General features: G+C 51.8%; 2 protein-coding genes across 2 annotated transcripts in view; both read left to right on the top strand.

Moving 5' to 3' along the window:
- HAUS5 (HAUS augmin like complex subunit 5) overlaps nucleotides 1-10,924 on the top strand; it is a 12,751-nt gene extending 1,827 nt beyond the window's left edge. The window contains exons 5-19 of the mRNA XM_017504100.2: nucleotides 451-556; nucleotides 637-796; nucleotides 3,117-3,186; nucleotides 3,281-3,363; nucleotides 3,842-3,899; nucleotides 4,057-4,181; nucleotides 4,385-4,448; nucleotides 4,540-4,670; nucleotides 4,857-5,019; nucleotides 5,732-5,812; nucleotides 5,912-6,057; nucleotides 6,310-6,421; nucleotides 6,493-6,625; nucleotides 9,419-9,551; nucleotides 9,701-10,924. Coding sequence (XP_017359589.1) covers nucleotides 451-556; nucleotides 637-796; nucleotides 3,117-3,186; nucleotides 3,281-3,363; nucleotides 3,842-3,899; nucleotides 4,057-4,181; nucleotides 4,385-4,448; nucleotides 4,540-4,670; nucleotides 4,857-5,019; nucleotides 5,732-5,812; nucleotides 5,912-6,057; nucleotides 6,310-6,421; nucleotides 6,493-6,625; nucleotides 9,419-9,551; nucleotides 9,701-9,818 — 1,683 coding nt within the window. The 3' untranslated portion in view covers nucleotides 9,819-10,924. The remainder of the gene's footprint in view (nucleotides 1-450; nucleotides 557-636; nucleotides 797-3,116; nucleotides 3,187-3,280; nucleotides 3,364-3,841; nucleotides 3,900-4,056; nucleotides 4,182-4,384; nucleotides 4,449-4,539; nucleotides 4,671-4,856; nucleotides 5,020-5,731; nucleotides 5,813-5,911; nucleotides 6,058-6,309; nucleotides 6,422-6,492; nucleotides 6,626-9,418; nucleotides 9,552-9,700) is intronic.
- A 4,933-nt stretch (nucleotides 10,925-15,857) lies between these two features.
- RBM42 (RNA binding motif protein 42) overlaps nucleotides 15,858-17,698 on the top strand; it is a 12,413-nt gene continuing 10,572 nt past the window's right edge. Inside the window, exons 1-2 of the mRNA XM_017504103.2 lie at nucleotides 15,858-16,126; nucleotides 16,371-16,515. Coding sequence (XP_017359592.1) covers nucleotides 15,999-16,126; nucleotides 16,371-16,515 — 273 coding nt within the window. The 5' untranslated portion in view covers nucleotides 15,858-15,998. The remainder of the gene's footprint in view (nucleotides 16,127-16,370; nucleotides 16,516-17,698) is intronic.

Raw genomic sequence — 17,698 nt, 5'->3', positions numbered from 1 at the left:
AAAAAAAAAAAAAGAGATAGCATTAATTAGCTCGGGGTGGAGAGGTGGGGCATAGATATGTGGCAGCAAAGCTGATAACGAGAGAAGGGACAAGTTTGGGAGAGATGCAGAGGCCAGTGTGGGACCTAGCAGGTGCAAGAGGCTCAGATGACATCTAAGGGGAGGTTTCCAGGAGGCCTTGGGACTTTGAGGTGCAGGGCTTTGGGAGGAGATCAGGACTGGGACAAAGATGTGGGTGTCACCAGCACAGACAGGAAACAGGCTGGCAGTGTGGGTGAGGCAATCCCAGGAGGAAGGAGGGAGCCAGTACCCTAATGCTTCTGTATCAGACACAGAAACTGCTGAGCAAAAACCTCTGCCACCAGTTGAGGAGCCTGGTACCCCTCAAAAGACAGGCCAGGCTGAGTCCTGCTCAGACCGTGCATCTGACCCTGAATCTGATCCTCCCAGGTCCGTAGGAAGTTAGAGCTGGAAGCTGCTGTGACCCGCCTGCAGGCAGAGATCCAGGAGCTCAACCAGAGTCTGGAGCTGATGGAGCGAGACACTGAGGCTCAGGGTAATCCAGGGGCCAAAAGATGGGCAGCAGCAGAATGTGGGTCAGGGAAGGTGCTGATGACTACCCTGTTCCTCCCACAGACATAGCCATGGAGCAGGCACTTCAGCACACACAAGACACCCAGCGTCGAGCTCTCCTCCTCCGGGCCCAAGCTGGGGCCATGCGAAGACAGCAGCATAGGCTCCGAAATCCCATGCAGCGGCTGCAGAATCAACTGAGGCGCCTGCAGGACATGGAGAGGTGGGCTTCAGGGACCCGCCCTCACCAGGCTGGGCCGCCAGACATTCTCTTAGAGACCTCAGGGCTCTGCCCCGATCCCTTCTTGGGTTCCAGAATTCTCAGCTCCCACCCTTAGGATGGAAGGTCCACGAGACCAGGAGGTTTTGTCATCTCAGTTACCTGTATTTCTAGTGCCTGGAATGATACCACTTGTATACCTAGAACACTAGCTCTGGGAAAACGGCCACAAACAGAGAACAAGTCCCTGCCCTCCTGGAGTTTATACTCTGATACACAGAAGACAGATAGTAAACTAGGAACCAAACAGACCCTATCATTTCCGGTAGAGATGAGTGCTGTGAAGAAAAGCCTATAATAGAAGGGAGAGCAAGATGCTGCCCCAGCAGGCGTGGTTAGGGAAGGCCTCTGAGGAGGTAACATTGAGTTGGGAGAGGAGTTTCTGTGGAGAGGGTTTCTGCAAGAACAGAGGCAGTGCATTCAGCATGCAGGAAGAGCAGCCAGGGGGCCAAGTCAGCTCCAGTTTCTCAGGCAAGATAGAGAACCTGAGGAGGTGAGGGTGAAAGAGTGGACAGAGAACTGTAGATGATGCATTGTGATTTTACCCTGATACCGGTTCATGCCCTGCCTTGGTCACTTAAAATTGGATGACCTTAGGCCGGTCACAGTGCCTCACTCCTGTAAACCCAGCACTTTGGGAAGCCGAGGCAGGTGGATCAGTTGAGGTCAGGAGTTCAAAACAGGCCTGGCCAACATAGTGAAACCCGGTCTCCACTAAAAAATACAAAAATTAGCTGGGCGTGGTGGCATGTGCCTGTAGTCCCAGCTACTCAGAGGCTGAGGCAAAAGAATCACTTGAACTCAGGAGGCAGAGGCTGCAGTGAGCCAAGATCACACCACTGCACTCCAGCATGGGCAACAGAGTGAGACTCCAATTCAAAAAAAGAATTGGGCTGGGCATGGTGGCTCACGCCTGTAATCCCAGCATTTTAGGAGGCCAAGGTGGGCGGATCACGAGGTCAAGAGATTGAGACCATTCTGGCCAACATGGTGAAACCCTATCTCTACTAAAAAATACAAAAATTAACTGGGCGTGGTGGTACGTGCCTATAATCCCAACTACTCGGGAGACTGAGGCAGGAGAATTGCTTGAACCCAGGAGGCACAGGTTACAGTTAGCCAAGATCACACCATTGCACTCCAGCCTGGCACCTGGCTCTGTCTCAAAAAATATATATATATATTGAGTGCTCTTAGGCCGGGTGAGGTGGCTCACGCCTGTAATCTCAACACTTTGGGAGGCTGAGGCAGGTGGATCACCTGAGGTCAGGAATTCAAGACCAGCCTGCCCAACATGGTAAAAACCTATCTCTGCTAAAAATATAAAAATTAGCCAGGCGTGGTGGTAGGCACCTGTAATCCCAGCTACTCAGGAGGCTGAGGCAGGAGAATCACTTGAACCCAGGAACAGGAAGTTGCAGTGAGCCAAGATTGTGCCACTGCACTCTGGCCTGCGTGACAAGAGCAAAACTCTTGTCTCCCCCCACCCCCCAAAAAAATTGGGTGACCTAGGGCAAGGTATTTAACTTCTATGTGCCTCAGATTCTTAAGATCTGTGGAATGGGGATAATATTAATACCAAGCTTATAGGGTAGACAATAAATCATGTAAAGTGCTTACAAAAGTGCCTATTAGCCATTGTTACTATTCTGGGTTGTTTTTGTTTTTGTTTTTTTGAGATGGAGTCTCGCTCTGTCACCCAGGCTGGAGTGCAGTGGTACAATTCAGCCCACTGCAACCTCTGCCTCCCGAGTTCAAGTGATTTTCCTGCCTCAGCCTTCTGAGTAGCTGGGATTATGGACGTGTGCCACCACATCTGGCTAATTTTTGTATTTATAGTAGAGACGGGGTTTCACCATGTTGGCCAGGCTGGTCTCGAACTCCTGACCTCAAGTGATTCACCCACCTCAGCCTTCCAAAGTGCTAGGGTACAGGCGTGCACCACCGCACTGGGCCCATTGTTATTCTGAATGTGCTGGGGAAACATCACATTATTTTGAAGGGATTTGAGCAGGGACATGATCATCCTTCGGTTTTAACAGAGTCATTGACTTCTGAGTGGAGAACAGTCTCATGGGGCAAGAGCAGTGGGGAGGCTAATGCAATAATCCAGCTGGGAGGTGACAGTGGCCTAATCTGGAGATGGCTCCCGAGATCTAGGCTTAGTGATTCTTCTGACTGGCCTTGCTGGTAGTGAGAGGAGATGGGGTACAGACATCTGTTCTCCCAGGGACCCTAGCCCCAGCTGCACTTCTCCCTTCAGGAAAGCCAAAGTAGACGTGACCTTTGGATCCCTGACAGCGGCAGCTCTGGGCCTGGAGCCTGTGGTCCTGGTAAGAGTCTCCCATCATGGGAGAAGGGGCAGGGAGCCTGGAGTCAGGCAGATGCCAGGGTCTCCCTCAGGTCCCTTCCTCTTTTTCTCCCTAGCGTGATGTCCGAGCAGCCTGCTCCCTCCGGGCCCAGTTCCTGCAGAACCTCCTGCTTCCCCAGGCCAAGAGGGGCAGCCTCCCGTGAGTGTCCCCAGCCCCCAGAGATCCTGCGGAGAACCTGGGCTTTGAGGGTGGTGGTGTCTCTTGTTTATTAATTCCCCAGACACTGAGCTTCTGGGCTACATTCTATAGAAGGGGACTTCTAGGCTGGGAAGAGAAGGAGACAGACTCATACTAACAGTGACAGCCAGGTCAGGGCTGTCGGGGGAATTGGGAGGCCTGAGAAGCTCTGAGCACCCCAGAGGCAGTGCCCTTCCCAGCTAAGGAGGCAGGGAGGGGAGAGGTTCTTTGGTGAGGAGGCTTACCTGGGGTGAAGGGTCCAGAGAGTGTCCCAGATGAACAGCCCATGTAAAGGCCCCAAGTTGGTATAATTGGGGAACTCAGGTGTTACAGGCATAGGGATGATGACAGCCCCTACCTTATAGGGTGGTGGTGGTGGTAACTAGAGGATAATTGATGTGTATTATAACATTCTCTGTCCCCTTATCCAACCCCACAGAACCCCTCATGATGACCACTTTGGCACTTCCTACCAGCAGTGGCTGAGCTCCGTGGAGGTGAGAGGGGGGCTCTCAGGAAAACCCACCCCCTCTGGCCCCATGATCAAAACTTAGGGTGCCAGGACCTAACTCTTGATGACAGCCCTATTCCCATGGGGTCTCAGCTCACAGCCCTGCCCCCATCCTGCCCTGACTTCACCCTCCCTGCCCCTAGACGCTGCTGACAAACCACCCCCCGGGCCACGTCCTGGCTGCCTTGGAGCACCTGGCTGCAGAGCGGGAGGCAGAGATTCGGTCGCTGTGCGGTGGGGATGGGCTTGGCGATACCGAGATATCCAGGTGTGGGGCAGGGTGTTCCTACAGTCGGGGAAGGCCTGGTGGGTGGGTGAGCTGGACAGGAGTCAGGACCTGGCCTGGCCACCTGCTCATGGGTGGGACTGAAACACACTGTCTGGTGGGCTGGCAGGACTGATACTCGCCACCCTCGAGTACCGAGGCAAGGCCACAGCATGGCTCCCTCAGCAGCTCTGCCCCCACCCCAGGTCCCAGGCCCCGGACCAGTCAGACTCCAGCCAGACCCTGCCGTCCATGGTTCATCTCATGCAGGTGACCCCAAGGCTCGCCGCCTCGTTCTAAGACCCTCTCAATCCCCTCACCCATGGACCATGCCCACCCTGACTCTGTACCCCCATTGCAGGAGGGCTGGTGGACTGTGGGTGCACTGGTCTCCCAGCGGAGCACCCTCCTGAAGGAGCATCAAGTCCTGACCCAGTGCCTCCAGAGCCTGGTGGAAGAGGTGGAGAGACATGCCCTAGGATCCAGTGAGAGGTGAGGGGCCCCCGGGGCAAAGGCCTCTAGGCCGTCTCGCTTCTGGGTATCTCAGCCTATTGGGCTTTTTCAGCCCCTATGGCTCCTATCTCTGCCTCCTCTCCCTGCGGTTTCTCTCCCTGTTTATGGTCCCCTGTGTGACTCAGTCACCCTCCTCTCCTTTGCTCTCCTCTGCTTGCCCTACAGGCAGGCGTGGATACTGGGGCTTCGGGGCTGTGGCCTGTGGGTGGAGCTCAAGTCCCTGCGTGCTCAGAGCCAGGAGCTGGAGGATGCAGCCGGGCATCGGCAGCTCCTGCTGAGGGAGCTACAGGCCAAACAGCAGCGGATCCTGCGCTGGCGCCAGCTGGTGGTGAGAGGCGGGGCCTGGGGAGAGGCCAGGGCCTTGTGGAGGGCCAGAGAGGAGGCTTCGAAACTGTGGCTAAGAACTGGGCCTGAGCCCGGTGTGGTAGCACATGCCTGTGGTTCCACACTTTAGGAGGCTGAGGTGGGAGAATCACCTGAGCCCAGGAGTTCAAGGCTGAAGTGAGGTACAATCGCACCACTGCACTCCAGCCTGGGTGACAGAGTAAGATGCTGTCACTTGAAAAAAAATAATAATAAAGGCCGGGCACGGTGGCTCATCCCTGTAATCTCAACTTTGAGAGGCTGAGATGGGTGGATCACCTGAGGTCAGGAGTTCAAGACCAGCCTGTCCTAGAGATATGGTGAAACCCTGTCTCTACTAAAAATACAAAAAATTAGCTGGGTGTGGTGGCAGGCGCCTGGACCTGTAAATCTAGCTACTTGGGAGGCTGAGGCAGGAGAATCGCTTGAAGCCAGGAGGCAGAAGTTGCTGTGAGTTGAGATCACGCCACTGCATTCCAACCTGGGCAACAAGAGCGAAACTCTGTCTCAAAAAAACAAAAATAAAAAAGAGAATACTGTCACTTAAAAAAAGAACTGGGCCTCCTAGGCAACAGGAGCCCAGGCGAGACTCCCAGGCAGAAGCGGGACCTGAGCAGAGAGGCGCACTGAGGTTGGGAGGTGGGAGGAGTGAGTCTCAGGGTATCCCGGTTCCTCAGGAGGAGACACAGGAACAGATCCGCCTGCTCATCAAGGGAAACTCAGCCAGCAAGACCCGCCTGTGCCAGAGCCCAGGGGAGGTGAGAGGGGAGTTGGGTGAGGTCTTGGTAGGGCTGGATCTGCCGGAATGGGGCTGGGTGGGCTCAGGCTGCCCCACCCATCTCTCTCCTTCCCCGAAGGTGCTGGCTCTGGTCGAGCGAAAGGTGGTCCCTGCATCTGAGGCAGTGGCCCCGCAGAGCCGGGAGCTGCTGCGCTGCCTGGAGGAGGAAGCCCAGCATCTGCCCCATGTTCTGTTGGGTCCACTGCTGCGGCACAGCCCTGGAGAGTGAGCCTGGGGCTGCCCCAGCCCTGCCCCACATCCCCTGCCATGGATGACTGTCACTCCTTGAACCTCCTTCAAAAAGATAACCCCAGACCCCCAGTGTTCATAGGCTGCTAGACCTCACCCTCGGGTCACCAGTCCTGGTATGGCACCCTAGTCCCCAGACCCACCTTGAAGTTCCTGGGCCCCCAGACCCTCCAGAACCCAAGGCCTCCTCTCAGTGCCCACCCAACCCAGACTTCTCCCCGCCCCCAGGTTGAAGCTGCTGCCCACAGTCCTACCGTCCATCCATCAGCTGCACCCCATGTCCCCGAAGGGCTCCAGCCTCATAGCACTGAGCCACATGCTGGGGCTGCCCCCAGGGAAGGTGAGTGCTGGTCTCCTGTGACTCGTCTCCCCAGCCCCGCCCAAGGTGACTGTCTTTCCCTCCTCCTCCAGGCCTCAGAGCTGCTCCTGCCAGCAGCTGCCTCTCTTCGCCAGGACGTTCTATTCCTGCAGGACCAGCAGGGCCTCCGGTGCTGGGATCTACTCCACATGAAGACCAGCCTGCCACCGGGCCCTTCCACCCAGGGTAGGCCTGCCCTGCTGCCCCATCCAGCCTCCCCGCCCGTTCCCACTACCAGCTACCTGCACAAGTCCTTACCAGCAACCCCACTGCTTACACTGTGCCCACTGTGTGCTAAGGGCTTTAAACATTCTCCCTTGTTTCATCTGCACAGCACAGCAGTCCCATGAGGTAAGTGCTGCTGTTTTCTCCATTTTACAGAGAAGGGAACTGAGACAGAGGTTAATAGGTTGCCCAAATGGCAAAGCTGGAATTTGAATCCAGGTGGTCGGAAATGGGTCTGTGCTCCCAACCACTAAGCTACGCTGCCCATCAGCTCTCCACACGTTCATTCATCGCCATGACATAGTACACAGTTCAGAGCCTGGGAACCCTCTCCACCCTGTCTCTTCCTAGCTGTATGGCTTCCCGGCACCTTAGTGTCCTCCTCAGTGGAGTAAGCATAATAGCTTACTGAGGTGCTGGGCAGATCCAGGCAGGGGACCCACACAGGGCACTGAACACTGCCTGGCATGCAGTAAGCACCCTGCGTATCCAGTGGGATTAGCATCATTGTGTGCACACACAGTCCCTTGGAGTCATTATCATGAGGAAAGGGACTTTTTTTTAATTGAGACGGAGTCTTGCTCTGTCTCCAGGCTGGAGTGCAGTGGCCGTGATCTTGGGTCACTGCAACCTCTGCCTCCCAGGTTCAAGCAATTCTCCTGCCTCAGCCTCCCCAGTAGCTGGGACTACAGGTGTGCACCATCACACCCAGCTAATTTTTACATTTTTACTATAGACAGGGTTTCACCATGTTGGCCAGGATTGTCTCGATCTCTTGACCTCATGATCTGCCCACCTCAGCCTCCCAAAGTGCTGAGATTATAGGCATGAGCCATCGCTCCCTGCTAGAAAGGGACTTTTAAGACCCCCAGTTAACAGATGAAGAAACTGAAGCTCAGAGAAGTCGTTCATTCCTGGATTCACTCAACAAATACTCACTGGGTGTCTGCCAGTTGCCGGCCCAGATGGCTTGAAGGGGAGTGAGGAGAAAGCTCCCCACCCCAGGGGTTTCCCCCGGATGGAAGGAAGGAGTAAAGAATGAAAGGATAAACAGATGGAAGAGAAGAACTGCTGAGAAATGAACTGGCAGTGCCAGCAGCAGTGGAGGAAGAGACTGTGTTCAGGCCTCTGAGTTTGGGGCTCCCCGCCCTCCACCTCTCCACCAGGGGAGGGAGCAGTGTGTTCAGGAGCAATGAAAGCAGCCCCAGACCCCGCACAGCCTCTGCCCACTATGCCCTCTGCCTACCTTATGGGTTTTATTTTTTTTTTTGGGACAAGATCTCATTCTGTCACCCAAGCTGGAGTGTGATGGTTCCATCCCGGCTTACTGCAGCCTCAACTTCCCAGGCTCAAGCCATCCTGCCTCAGCCTCCCAAGCAGTTGGGACCACAGGCATACACCAGCATGCCTGACTAATGTTATATTTCTTATAATCATGGGCATCTTGAACTTTACACATCTGTAAGGGAACTCCTGGTTCTCTCTATCCCAGAAAACAATTTTGTTCCTCCACTTCTTAGTGTCCTCACTTCCTAAATGATCTCATCCTCACCAGGCACGGTGGCTTACACCTGTAATCCCAGCAGGTTGGGAGGTGGAGGCGGGCGGATCACCTGAGGTCAGAAGTTCAAGACCAGCCTGACCAACATGGAGAAACCCCATCTCTACTAAAAATACAAAATTAGCCAGGCATAGTGGTACATGCCTGTAATCCCAGATACTTGGGAGGCTGAGGCAGGAGAATTGCTTGAACTTAGGAGGCGGAGGTTGTGGTGAGCCAAGATTGTGCCACTGCACTCCAGCCTGGGCAACAAGAGTAAAACTCTGTCTCAAAAAAAAAAAAAAAAATCTCACCCTCCTCATCCCAGTGCTTTACCAAGAAACCCAGGAGTCATCCTTAATTCTTCCTAGCTCCCTAACCCCACCACCACCAGCTTCAACCCTTCAGCCAGCCCTAAGGGTCCCATCCCGAGTTCTCCCATCTGCTCTGCCCCACTAGCCTACAGCTCCAGTAATTCTACCTGACAGCAGACAGAGCTGAAGAAAGAGCCAGTGTCATGATCAAGGTCACAGGGCAGGGATGGGATGGGGTCAGGATTCAGGCCCAGCAGGTGTGATCACGCTGCTCGTCTGCACTTGCTGAGCTGGGCCTGTTCTGCGCACATGGAGAGAGAGAGTAGGCCCAGTCCTAGTCCCAGAGGGAAAGCACCACTAGGGTGAAGCTGGAGGAGGCGGAGGAGGAAGCCTTGGGTTGAGGAGTGTTGGAAGGGCCTCCAGGAGGAAAGATGCTGTCTCCTGTGGGCCCTGCAGATAGGCCAGGCCATGCCATATTATGAAACTCAAATACCTGCCTAAGAGCTTGGACTCTGCCTTGGGGACACTGAGGAGCCTTGGGGGCTCTAGATAGGGGAAGAACAGCATCAGATTTAGGCTGCAGGAAGATCACTGTGGTGTAAGGCGAAGGGTGAACCAGAGTGGGAGACCAAGGCCTGGAGCAGAGGAAGAAATGCTCAGGAGACTAAGCAGACAGGCCATGGAGATGGATGGGCTCTCAGGGAGGAAGGCATCCAGAAGAGGCCTAGGCCAGCTGAGTGGGGGAAGCTGCCCTTGAGATGAGGACCTGGGAAGAGGGACAGGTGGTTTGCAAGACATGCTGAGGTCAAGACTCGGGGACTGGAGATGTGAGGACCCATTGCTGTAAGGTACCAGTGAGCCGGAGGACTCAAAGCTGCCTCCCGGCTTTCTCACCCTCAGAGCTGCTGCAGATCCAGGCATCCCAGGAAAAGGAGCAGAAAGAGAACCTGGGGCAGGCTCTCAAGAGGCTGGAGAAGCTGCTGAAACAGGCGCTGGAGCGAATCCCTGAGCTGCAGGGGGTTGTGGGGGACTGGTGAGAGGGGAACGTGCTGCGGGTGGGAAGCAGGAAAGTCAGGACTCGGGCCAGGGGGCTGGTGAGAAGGAGCAGGCCATGGTTTTGCGGGGAGGCCAACAAGGGTCTGGAAGGCCAGGCCTCCCCTCTGACGCTGTGCCCTTTCCCAGGTGGGAGCAGCCAGGCCAGGCTGCCCTCTCTGAGGAGCTCTGCCAGGGCCTCTCCCTGCCCCAGTGGCGGCTGCGCTGGGTTCAGGCCCAGGGAGCCCTACAGAAGCTGTGCAACTGAAGAGAGGCTGCACAGAAGCCCAGAACTTCACTCTGTTCACCCCGACACCTCACCTCCCCCAGGACACCTGGAAGAAAGCAGCACCAGGATTCCTTGGCCGTCGTCCCCCACAGCATCTGCAGTCCCCTCGCTTGCTGTTCTGCGGCTCCGCTCAGCTCCCTGGCCCCGATCCTTTCATCCTGCTAAAGCCAAGAGAATGGGGCCCACCCTGGGCACTCCTGAGATCCCTTCATCACTTTCATTCTCAGCAAAAAGTAATTGAGCACCTTCTCTAGGCGCTGGGGAGTCCACACAGAACAAAAGAGAAGGCCCTGCCTTCCAGGAGTTGAGTTCTAGGGAGGGAGATGGAGTTTACGAGATAAGGAAAATATATAAGTAGGATGCTGCAGGTTAACTGCTGTGTGGGAAATCCAGCAGGAGGTGGGAGGTATGATTTGAATCGACGGCCACACTGCCCAGGTCATACACCAAGTGGTGAGCAGGAGCAACAGGGGTGGCCGAGGAAGGGCTTCCAGCTCAGGGCACCAGCACGTGCAAAGGCCCTGAGCCAAAATATGCTGGAATAAGGGCCATTGGTGGGGGGCATTATAGGGTGGGAGGAGGAATGTATTAAAAGATGAAATTGCCTTCTAGTTTGTATAGTTTCTTTTTTCGCATGTAAATCAGCCATTTGGAATTTATCCTAGCACGTGGATGCAATTTTGTTTTATTTTACAGGGATCCTAGTAACACTTATTGAAATTCCCAGTCACAGCACCAGTTGTCTCTGAGGGAAGGTGGGTGGCAGGGGTCAACTGAAGAGGAGATGCAGAAACGTCTTAGGTAACGGGAACGTGCCATGTCAAGGGCGGCGGAGGTGACACAGGTAGGGAGAGTTGTCAGCACTCACCTAGCTGTAGACTTAAGGCCTGTGCATTTCACTGTGTGGGTGACTCAATTTATAAAGCAAAGCCTTACTCACTGCTTTTGAGATGCCACCTTTTTATGCACTAAATTTCCATGTTTAATTGGGTTGTATCTGGCTTCTCTCCAGACCTGCTTTGTATTTAACCCTACATGTGCCATTACCACAGTAGTTTAATAGAAAGGCTTATGACACATTGTCATATGTGTTTTTGTTCTCTTGTTTTGAGATGGAGTCTCACTGTTGCCCAGGCTGAAATGCAGTGGTATGATCTCAATTCACTGCAACCCCGTCTCCCAGGTTCAAGTGATTCTCATGCCTTGGCCTCCCCAATAGCTAGGATTACAGGCTCACACCACCATGCCCCGCTAATTTTTGTATTTTTTGTAGAGTCGGGGCTTCACCTTGTTGGCCAGGCTGCTCTCCAACTCTTGGTCTCAAGTGATCTGCCACCTCTGTCTCCCAATTCTTCACCTGCTGGGATTACAGTTTCCCCTGTCTCGATAATTTTTTTTTTCATAAATTAAGTGAACATTATATTTAATTTGCCTGGTCCCAGAAAAAAGACAAACACAGACGGTAGTTTTACTGGTGTTGCAGTAAGTTTTCAAATTTGGGAGTTTGTCAGTTTTATGATCTTGAACCTTGCTGTCCATCTCCCACACAGCTCCTCTCTTGGCCTCCAGAGCCCCTTCCCTCTGCCAGCTTTCCTCCTGCCCCTGGCTGCTGTTTCCCCGCCTTTCCACACTGGCTTTCCCATGACTGTCCTTAGTGAGCCCACTCCTCCCTTCTCTCCTCTCTCATCACAGTTCCCAGCCCCCACCTTCTTACTGAACTCAGCAAAAACTTAAACTTCGTACAGTAGTCGCATTGTTAGTAGTAACACTGGCGTTATTATTTTGATAAAATAGACCATTTAAATTTTTGAGACTTTACCTTACAGTTTTTGAAATTATACACTAAGCAAATGAGAAGCCATCTTATGTCATTGTGGACCAAGATTTTTAGTGTAAATGAAAAAAGATAAATATAAAATCAAAGAAGTAAATACCCTATAATCTTTCATTTGAGTTGGAAATATCAGAATAAAGTCATGATTTCTCTCTTTCTGAAAAATATATATTTCAAGGCTGGGTACGGTGGCTCATGCCTATAATCCCAGTACTTTGGGAGGCCGAGGTGGGTGGATCACCTGGGGTTGGAAGTTCAAGACCAGTCTGGCCAACATGGAGAAACCCCGTCTCTACTAAAAATACAAAATTAGGCGGGCGTGGTGGTGCATGGCTGTAATCCCAGCTACTCGGGAGGCTGAGACAAGAGAATTGCTTGAAGCTGGGAGGCAGAGGTGGTGGTGAGCAAGATCTCCCCATTGCACTCCAGCCAGGGCAACAGACCAAGACTCCATTTCAAAGAAATACACACACACATTCTCCTAGTTAAGTCCACTAAAAAGGTCTGATATATATAATAAATATAATGACACTTCAGTAACACTGAGAAGCACTAGTGTACAGACCGTGGTCTCTAAGTGCTATTTCTAAGAACCAGGGACCTGTGTAAAAACAGCTGATTCCAGGTCTGAGGCAAGAAATGGGCAGAATGTGTACAGGATATTTTGTACCAGGAAGCAAAGAAGTCTTCCAAGACTACTGTGGCCAAGTCAAAGGGACTCAGGAGCCAGTCTGAAGGGCTCTCACTGGCCAAAAGTGTGACATGTTGAGCAGCAAAGAGTACCACAGTCAGGCTGGGTGCCGTGTCTCACGCCTGTAGTCCCAGCTACTCAAGAGGCTGAGGCATGAGAATTGCTTCAACCCAGGAGGCAGAGGTTGCAGTGAGCCAAGACCACACCACTGTACTCCAGCCTCGGCAACAAGAGCAAAACTCTGTCTCAAAAAAAAAAAAAAAAAAGTACCACAGTGGTTTGAAGCACATAAATATGTCTGAATGTGTAAGTTCATGTTGATACTCACATAACTCATTGAAGTCACCTTTGAAAAGTACTAGAAACCCACTCATTATTTTGAAAATGTTTCTTATATGTAAAATAAGGAAAGAAGCATGTTCTCTATTTTTCTTTGTGTGTGTGGGGTTTATGTGTGTGTGTGTGTGTGAGAGAGAGAGAGAGAGAGAGAGAGAGAGGGAGAGAGAGAGAGAGAGACGGAGTTTTGCTTGTTGCCCAGGCTAGAGTGCACAGGCACGATCTTGGCTCACTGCAACCTCCGCCTACTGGGTTCAAGCGATTCTCCTGCTTCAGCCTCCCAAGTAGCTGGGATTACAGGCATGCACCACCATGCTCAGCTAATTTTGTATTTTTAGTAGAGACAGGATTTCTCCATGTTGGTCAGGCTGGTCTTGAACTCACGACCTCAGGTGATCTACTTGCCTCAGCCTCCCAAAGTGCTGGGATTACAGGTGTGAGCCAATGTGCCCGGCCCCTCTATTTTTCTTATATGTGAACAAGGAACCAAAAAACTTTATTTTTTTGAGATAGGGTCTCCCACTGTTGCCCAAGCTGGGGTGCAGTGGTGAGATCCTGGCTCACAGCAACCTCCGGCTCCTGGGTTCAAGTGATTCTCCTGCTTCAGCCTCCCAAGTAGCTGGGATTACAGGTGCATGCCACTATGCCTGCTAAGTTTTGTATTTTTAGCAGGGATGGGGTTTAGCCATGTTGGCCAAGCTGGTCTCAAACTCCTGACCTCAGGTATTTTCCCACCTTGACCTCCCAAAGTGCTGGGAATATAGGGATGAGCCACCACACCCAACCAAAAGTAACCAAATTTCTAATGAAGAGGTTATTTATGGAAGAATCACAACTAATAACTTCAGAGAGAATAACAGAATTCAAAAACCACCATTTGCCATTGATTAAGTGATGGATACCAGTAATGATGGTCAAGGGCTACTAAAACTATTGGGGGAAAGGTTGACTAGGCTTCGTCAAAGGGATGGACCAGGATGACAGCACTGATCAATCCTGACACCAAAGGAAGGCAACCAGACATCTTGTGCTTCTGATGGGATTCCCCAGTAGGACACCATGGGATATGATACCATACAATATTACCTATGAAGTGTGCCTATACCAAATTAAATCTAAATCTCATCCAGCCTTAGCTCTCACTACAAGTATATGGGAAAGAGGCAGGAGGCAGTCAGAAACAAGCGAAACAAAATTAAAGAATGTAATTAAATTCAAAATATGGGTGGGACACCCTATAGGATAAATGATCCAGTTTCTTCAATAAAGAGAAGACAAAAGGGGGAATGGAGAAAGAAAAGGGGGGGAAGGGAGGGAAGGGAGGGGAGGGGAGAAAGGAAGGAAGAAAGGAAGGAGGCAGGCAGGTATTCATTTGTACTGATTCAGACTGCAGTTTCAAGAAACCAAGGCAGCCAATAAAATTAAAGTTTTTCTTGTTAGTAGACATCTGAGCAAGCAAAAATTAAGTTTTGACAGGAAAAAAGAGACAATCAAATGCAATGTTTGGGCCTTGTTTTGATCCTGATTTTACTATTGTATGAAGACATTTTTGAGACAGGGAAAACTGAACAGTCTGGGTGTTAGATGATACTAAGAAATTAATTTGATCGTATTCATAATGGCATAGTTAAGGGTATTTTTAAAAAATAGTTCTGGTTGGCTAGGCGCAGTGGCTCACGCCTGTAATCCCAGCACTTTAGGAGGCCGAGGTGGACAGATCACTTGAGGTCGGGAGTTTGAGACCAGCCTGGCCAACATGGCGAAACCCCGTCTCTACTAAAAGTACAAAAATTAGCTGGGTGTGGTGGCACACACCTGTGGTCCCAGCTACTCAGGAGGCTGAGGCAGGAGAATTGCTTGAACCCAGGAGGTGGAGGTTGCAGTGAGCCAAGATCGCACCGCTGCACTGCAGCCTGGGCGACAATAGCAAGACTCCATCTCAAAATAAATAAATACATACAAAAATACATACAAACATACATACATACAATAGCTGAGTGTGGTGGCTAATGCCTGTAATCTCAGCACTTTGGGAAGCTGAGGCGGACGGATCACCTGAGGTCTGGAGTTCACAACCGGCCTGGCCAACATGGTGAAACTCCGTGTCCTCTAAAAACACAAAAATGAGCCAGGCGTGGTGACACCCTCCTATAATCCCAGCTGCTCGGGAGGCTGAGGCAAGAGAATAGCTTGAACCTGGGAGGTGCAGGTTGCAATAAACCGAGACAGCACCACTGCACTGCAGCCTGGGCGACAGAGCAAGACTCTTGTCTTAAAATTAATTAATTAAAATAAAAAATAAGAGAAGCATAGATCAAGTGAAATCTAGAAGTGTCGAATATTGGTAGCGTTTGAGAGGTACTTAAGATTGCTATGCTAGTCCCTCTAATTAATTAATTAAAGTAAAAAACAGAAGCATAGATCAAGTGAAATCCAGAAGTGTCGAATATTGGTAGCGTTTGAGAGGTTCTTAAGATTGTTATACTAGTTCCTCTAATGTGCATGTTTGAAAATATTCAGAGTAAAACACTTTGAGGGCTACGCGGAAGAAAAAAAAAAAAAGAGGGGTCAGCTGTGGCCCAAGAAAGGACAGGGACCAAGCCCACGCAGGTGCCCCTCTGTGTTGCACTAGTGTGGGCCTTGGCTCCCACCCTGAACATCTCGTCTCATCTTTAAATGTCTTCAGGTGTCCTCCGCCAGGAAGCCTGGGTCAGGCGCTTCCTCCTGGGCATCTCTAGTCTTCATGGGAACCACGGGTCGAGTGTCAGCCTACCCCAGGGTAGGAGCCCCCAGCCCTCAACCCCAGATCCCAGCTAGGCCTCCTAGCCTTGCCGAACCCTGAGGCTGACGCGGACTTCAGCGTCTTTTAAAACTTCCAGCGCGGACTTCGCGGTGGCACGGGAGGGGCCTCCGAACTTTCCTGCGTTCTCAAAGGTCCAGATTCCACATTGGGGACGGGACCAACTGACTTTACTTTGCTCTCATTAGCCTGTGTTCCTCCAGGAAGGCGGGACCGCCTATCTTCGCTGCGCTCTCATAGGCCCAGGTTCTTGTGCTTGTTTGTCCTTCTCTCACTCTGATTGGCCTATATTCCCCCTGAGGGTGTGGCCAACTCTCATTGGCCCTTCGCCGGGCGTATGACGTCATGTGCCAGCGCCCGTCGCTTTTGCTGTACGTCATCCTCGGGAGCCCACCCTGACGAAGGCGGAGAGTAGACAGCAGAACCGGCGGTGGCGGCGGCGGCGGCGGCGGCGGCTACGCTGAGACAGTAGTAGCGGCGACAGCGACGGCGGCAGCGATGGCTGGGGCGGGGCCAGCCCCGGGACTCCCAGGTGCAGGAGGACCCGTGGTCCCGGGCCCTGGCACTGGCATCCCGGGCAAGAGCGGCGAGGAACGCTTGAAGGAAATGGAGGCGGAGATGGCCCTGTAAGGCCCGCAACAGGGAGAGATAAAAGTCGTCCCAGAGCCAGAGCCAGAGCATCCGAATCCCGGAGCCTCCAGGCCTCGATTGGCCGGAGATACGGCTCTAACATGGGGAAATGGGAACTTCGGGATTGTGGGGACGGGGATAGGGGAGAGGTTGGCAGGAGTGAGGGTCCCCGCGCAATGTACCCAGAGTTCCAAAATTGGTACGAGATCCTGAGCTCTGGTGTCTGTTCTATTCCTCCAGGTTTGAGCAGGAAGTTCTAGGGGCTCCAGTACCCGGAATCCCAACTGCTGTGCCTGCAGTGCCCACGGTCCCCACGGTAGAAGCGATGCAGGTCCCAGCGGCTCCTGTGATTCGCCCAATTATTGCGACCAACACATACCAGCAGGTACGGTTGAGCTAAGGCATATAAGTCAGGGAACACAATACCTCGAACACAGTAGGTGTTTGTGTACAGAGAGCTGCTGAAGTTTTGGCTTTTTGATTAATTAGCATGACAAATTTTTTATGTGCCAGGCATTGAGAACACAGTAATGACTAAGACAGACATTTCTGCCCTTTGGGATTTTATATTCTAGAGCATGCTGTCCAGTAGAGCTTTCTGCAATAACGGAAATGTTCTGATGTATTTCAAATTTATATTTAATAGTTCCTTATTCCCAGTCACATTTCAAGTGCTCAATAGCCAACCATATATGAATAGTAGAGAAGGAGAGAGAAATTATTATGATGAAAATAGGCTGGACACGGCTGTAATCCTAGCATTTTGTGAGGCTAAGGCAGGAAGATCGCTGGAGGCCAGGAGTCAACCTGGGCAACACAGATCCTGTCTCAAAAAAAAAAGGGCAGAAAAATTAGCCAGGCCTGGTGGCACAAGCCTGTAATCAGAGCTACTAGGGAGGTTGAGGTAGGAGGATTGTTTGAGCCCAGGAGTTCAAGGCTGCAGTGAGCTATGATCATGCCACTGCACTCCAGCCTGGGTGACAGAGCAAGACCTAGTCTCTGCAAAAAATTAAAGTTAAAAAATGAAAATGAGCAAATGAAACTTGTTCATTCTGTCAACAAATAATTATCAGGTGCCTTTTATGCACCAGTCACCATTCTAGGCATTCAGCATATACAAAAGCCAAGTACAAAACAAAAATAATCACTGTATTTTTGGGGCCTGTAATCCCGGCACTTTGGGAGGCTGAGGTGGGTGGATTGCTTGAGGTCAGGAGTTGGAGACCAGCCTGGCCTACCTAGTGAAACACGGTTTCCGCTAAAAAAATACAAAAATTGGCCAGACCGGGTGGCTCACACCAGCACTTTGGGAGACTGAGATGGTTGGATCACAAGGTCAAGAGATCAAGATCATCCTGGCCAACATGGTGAAACCCCATCTTTACTAAAAACAAAAAAATTAGCTGGGTGTGGTGGCGCACACCTGTAGTCCCTGCTACTTGGGAAGCTGAGGCAGGAGAATTGCTTGAACCTTTGAGGCAGAGGTTGCAGTGAGCTGGGATTGTGCCACTGCACTCCAGCCTGGCAATAGAGCAAGACTCCATCTCAAAAAAAAATAAAGAAAAAAA

Source organism: Cebus imitator, unplaced genomic scaffold (genome assembly GCF_001604975.1).
Source record: "Cebus imitator isolate Cc_AM_T3 unplaced genomic scaffold, Cebus_imitator-1.0 Scaffold318, whole genome shotgun sequence".
Lineage (NCBI taxonomy): Eukaryota > Metazoa > Chordata > Mammalia > Primates > Cebidae > Cebus > Cebus imitator.
The sequence above is the reverse complement of the archived record's forward strand: the minus strand, read 5'-3'. Positions and strand labels throughout refer to the sequence as shown.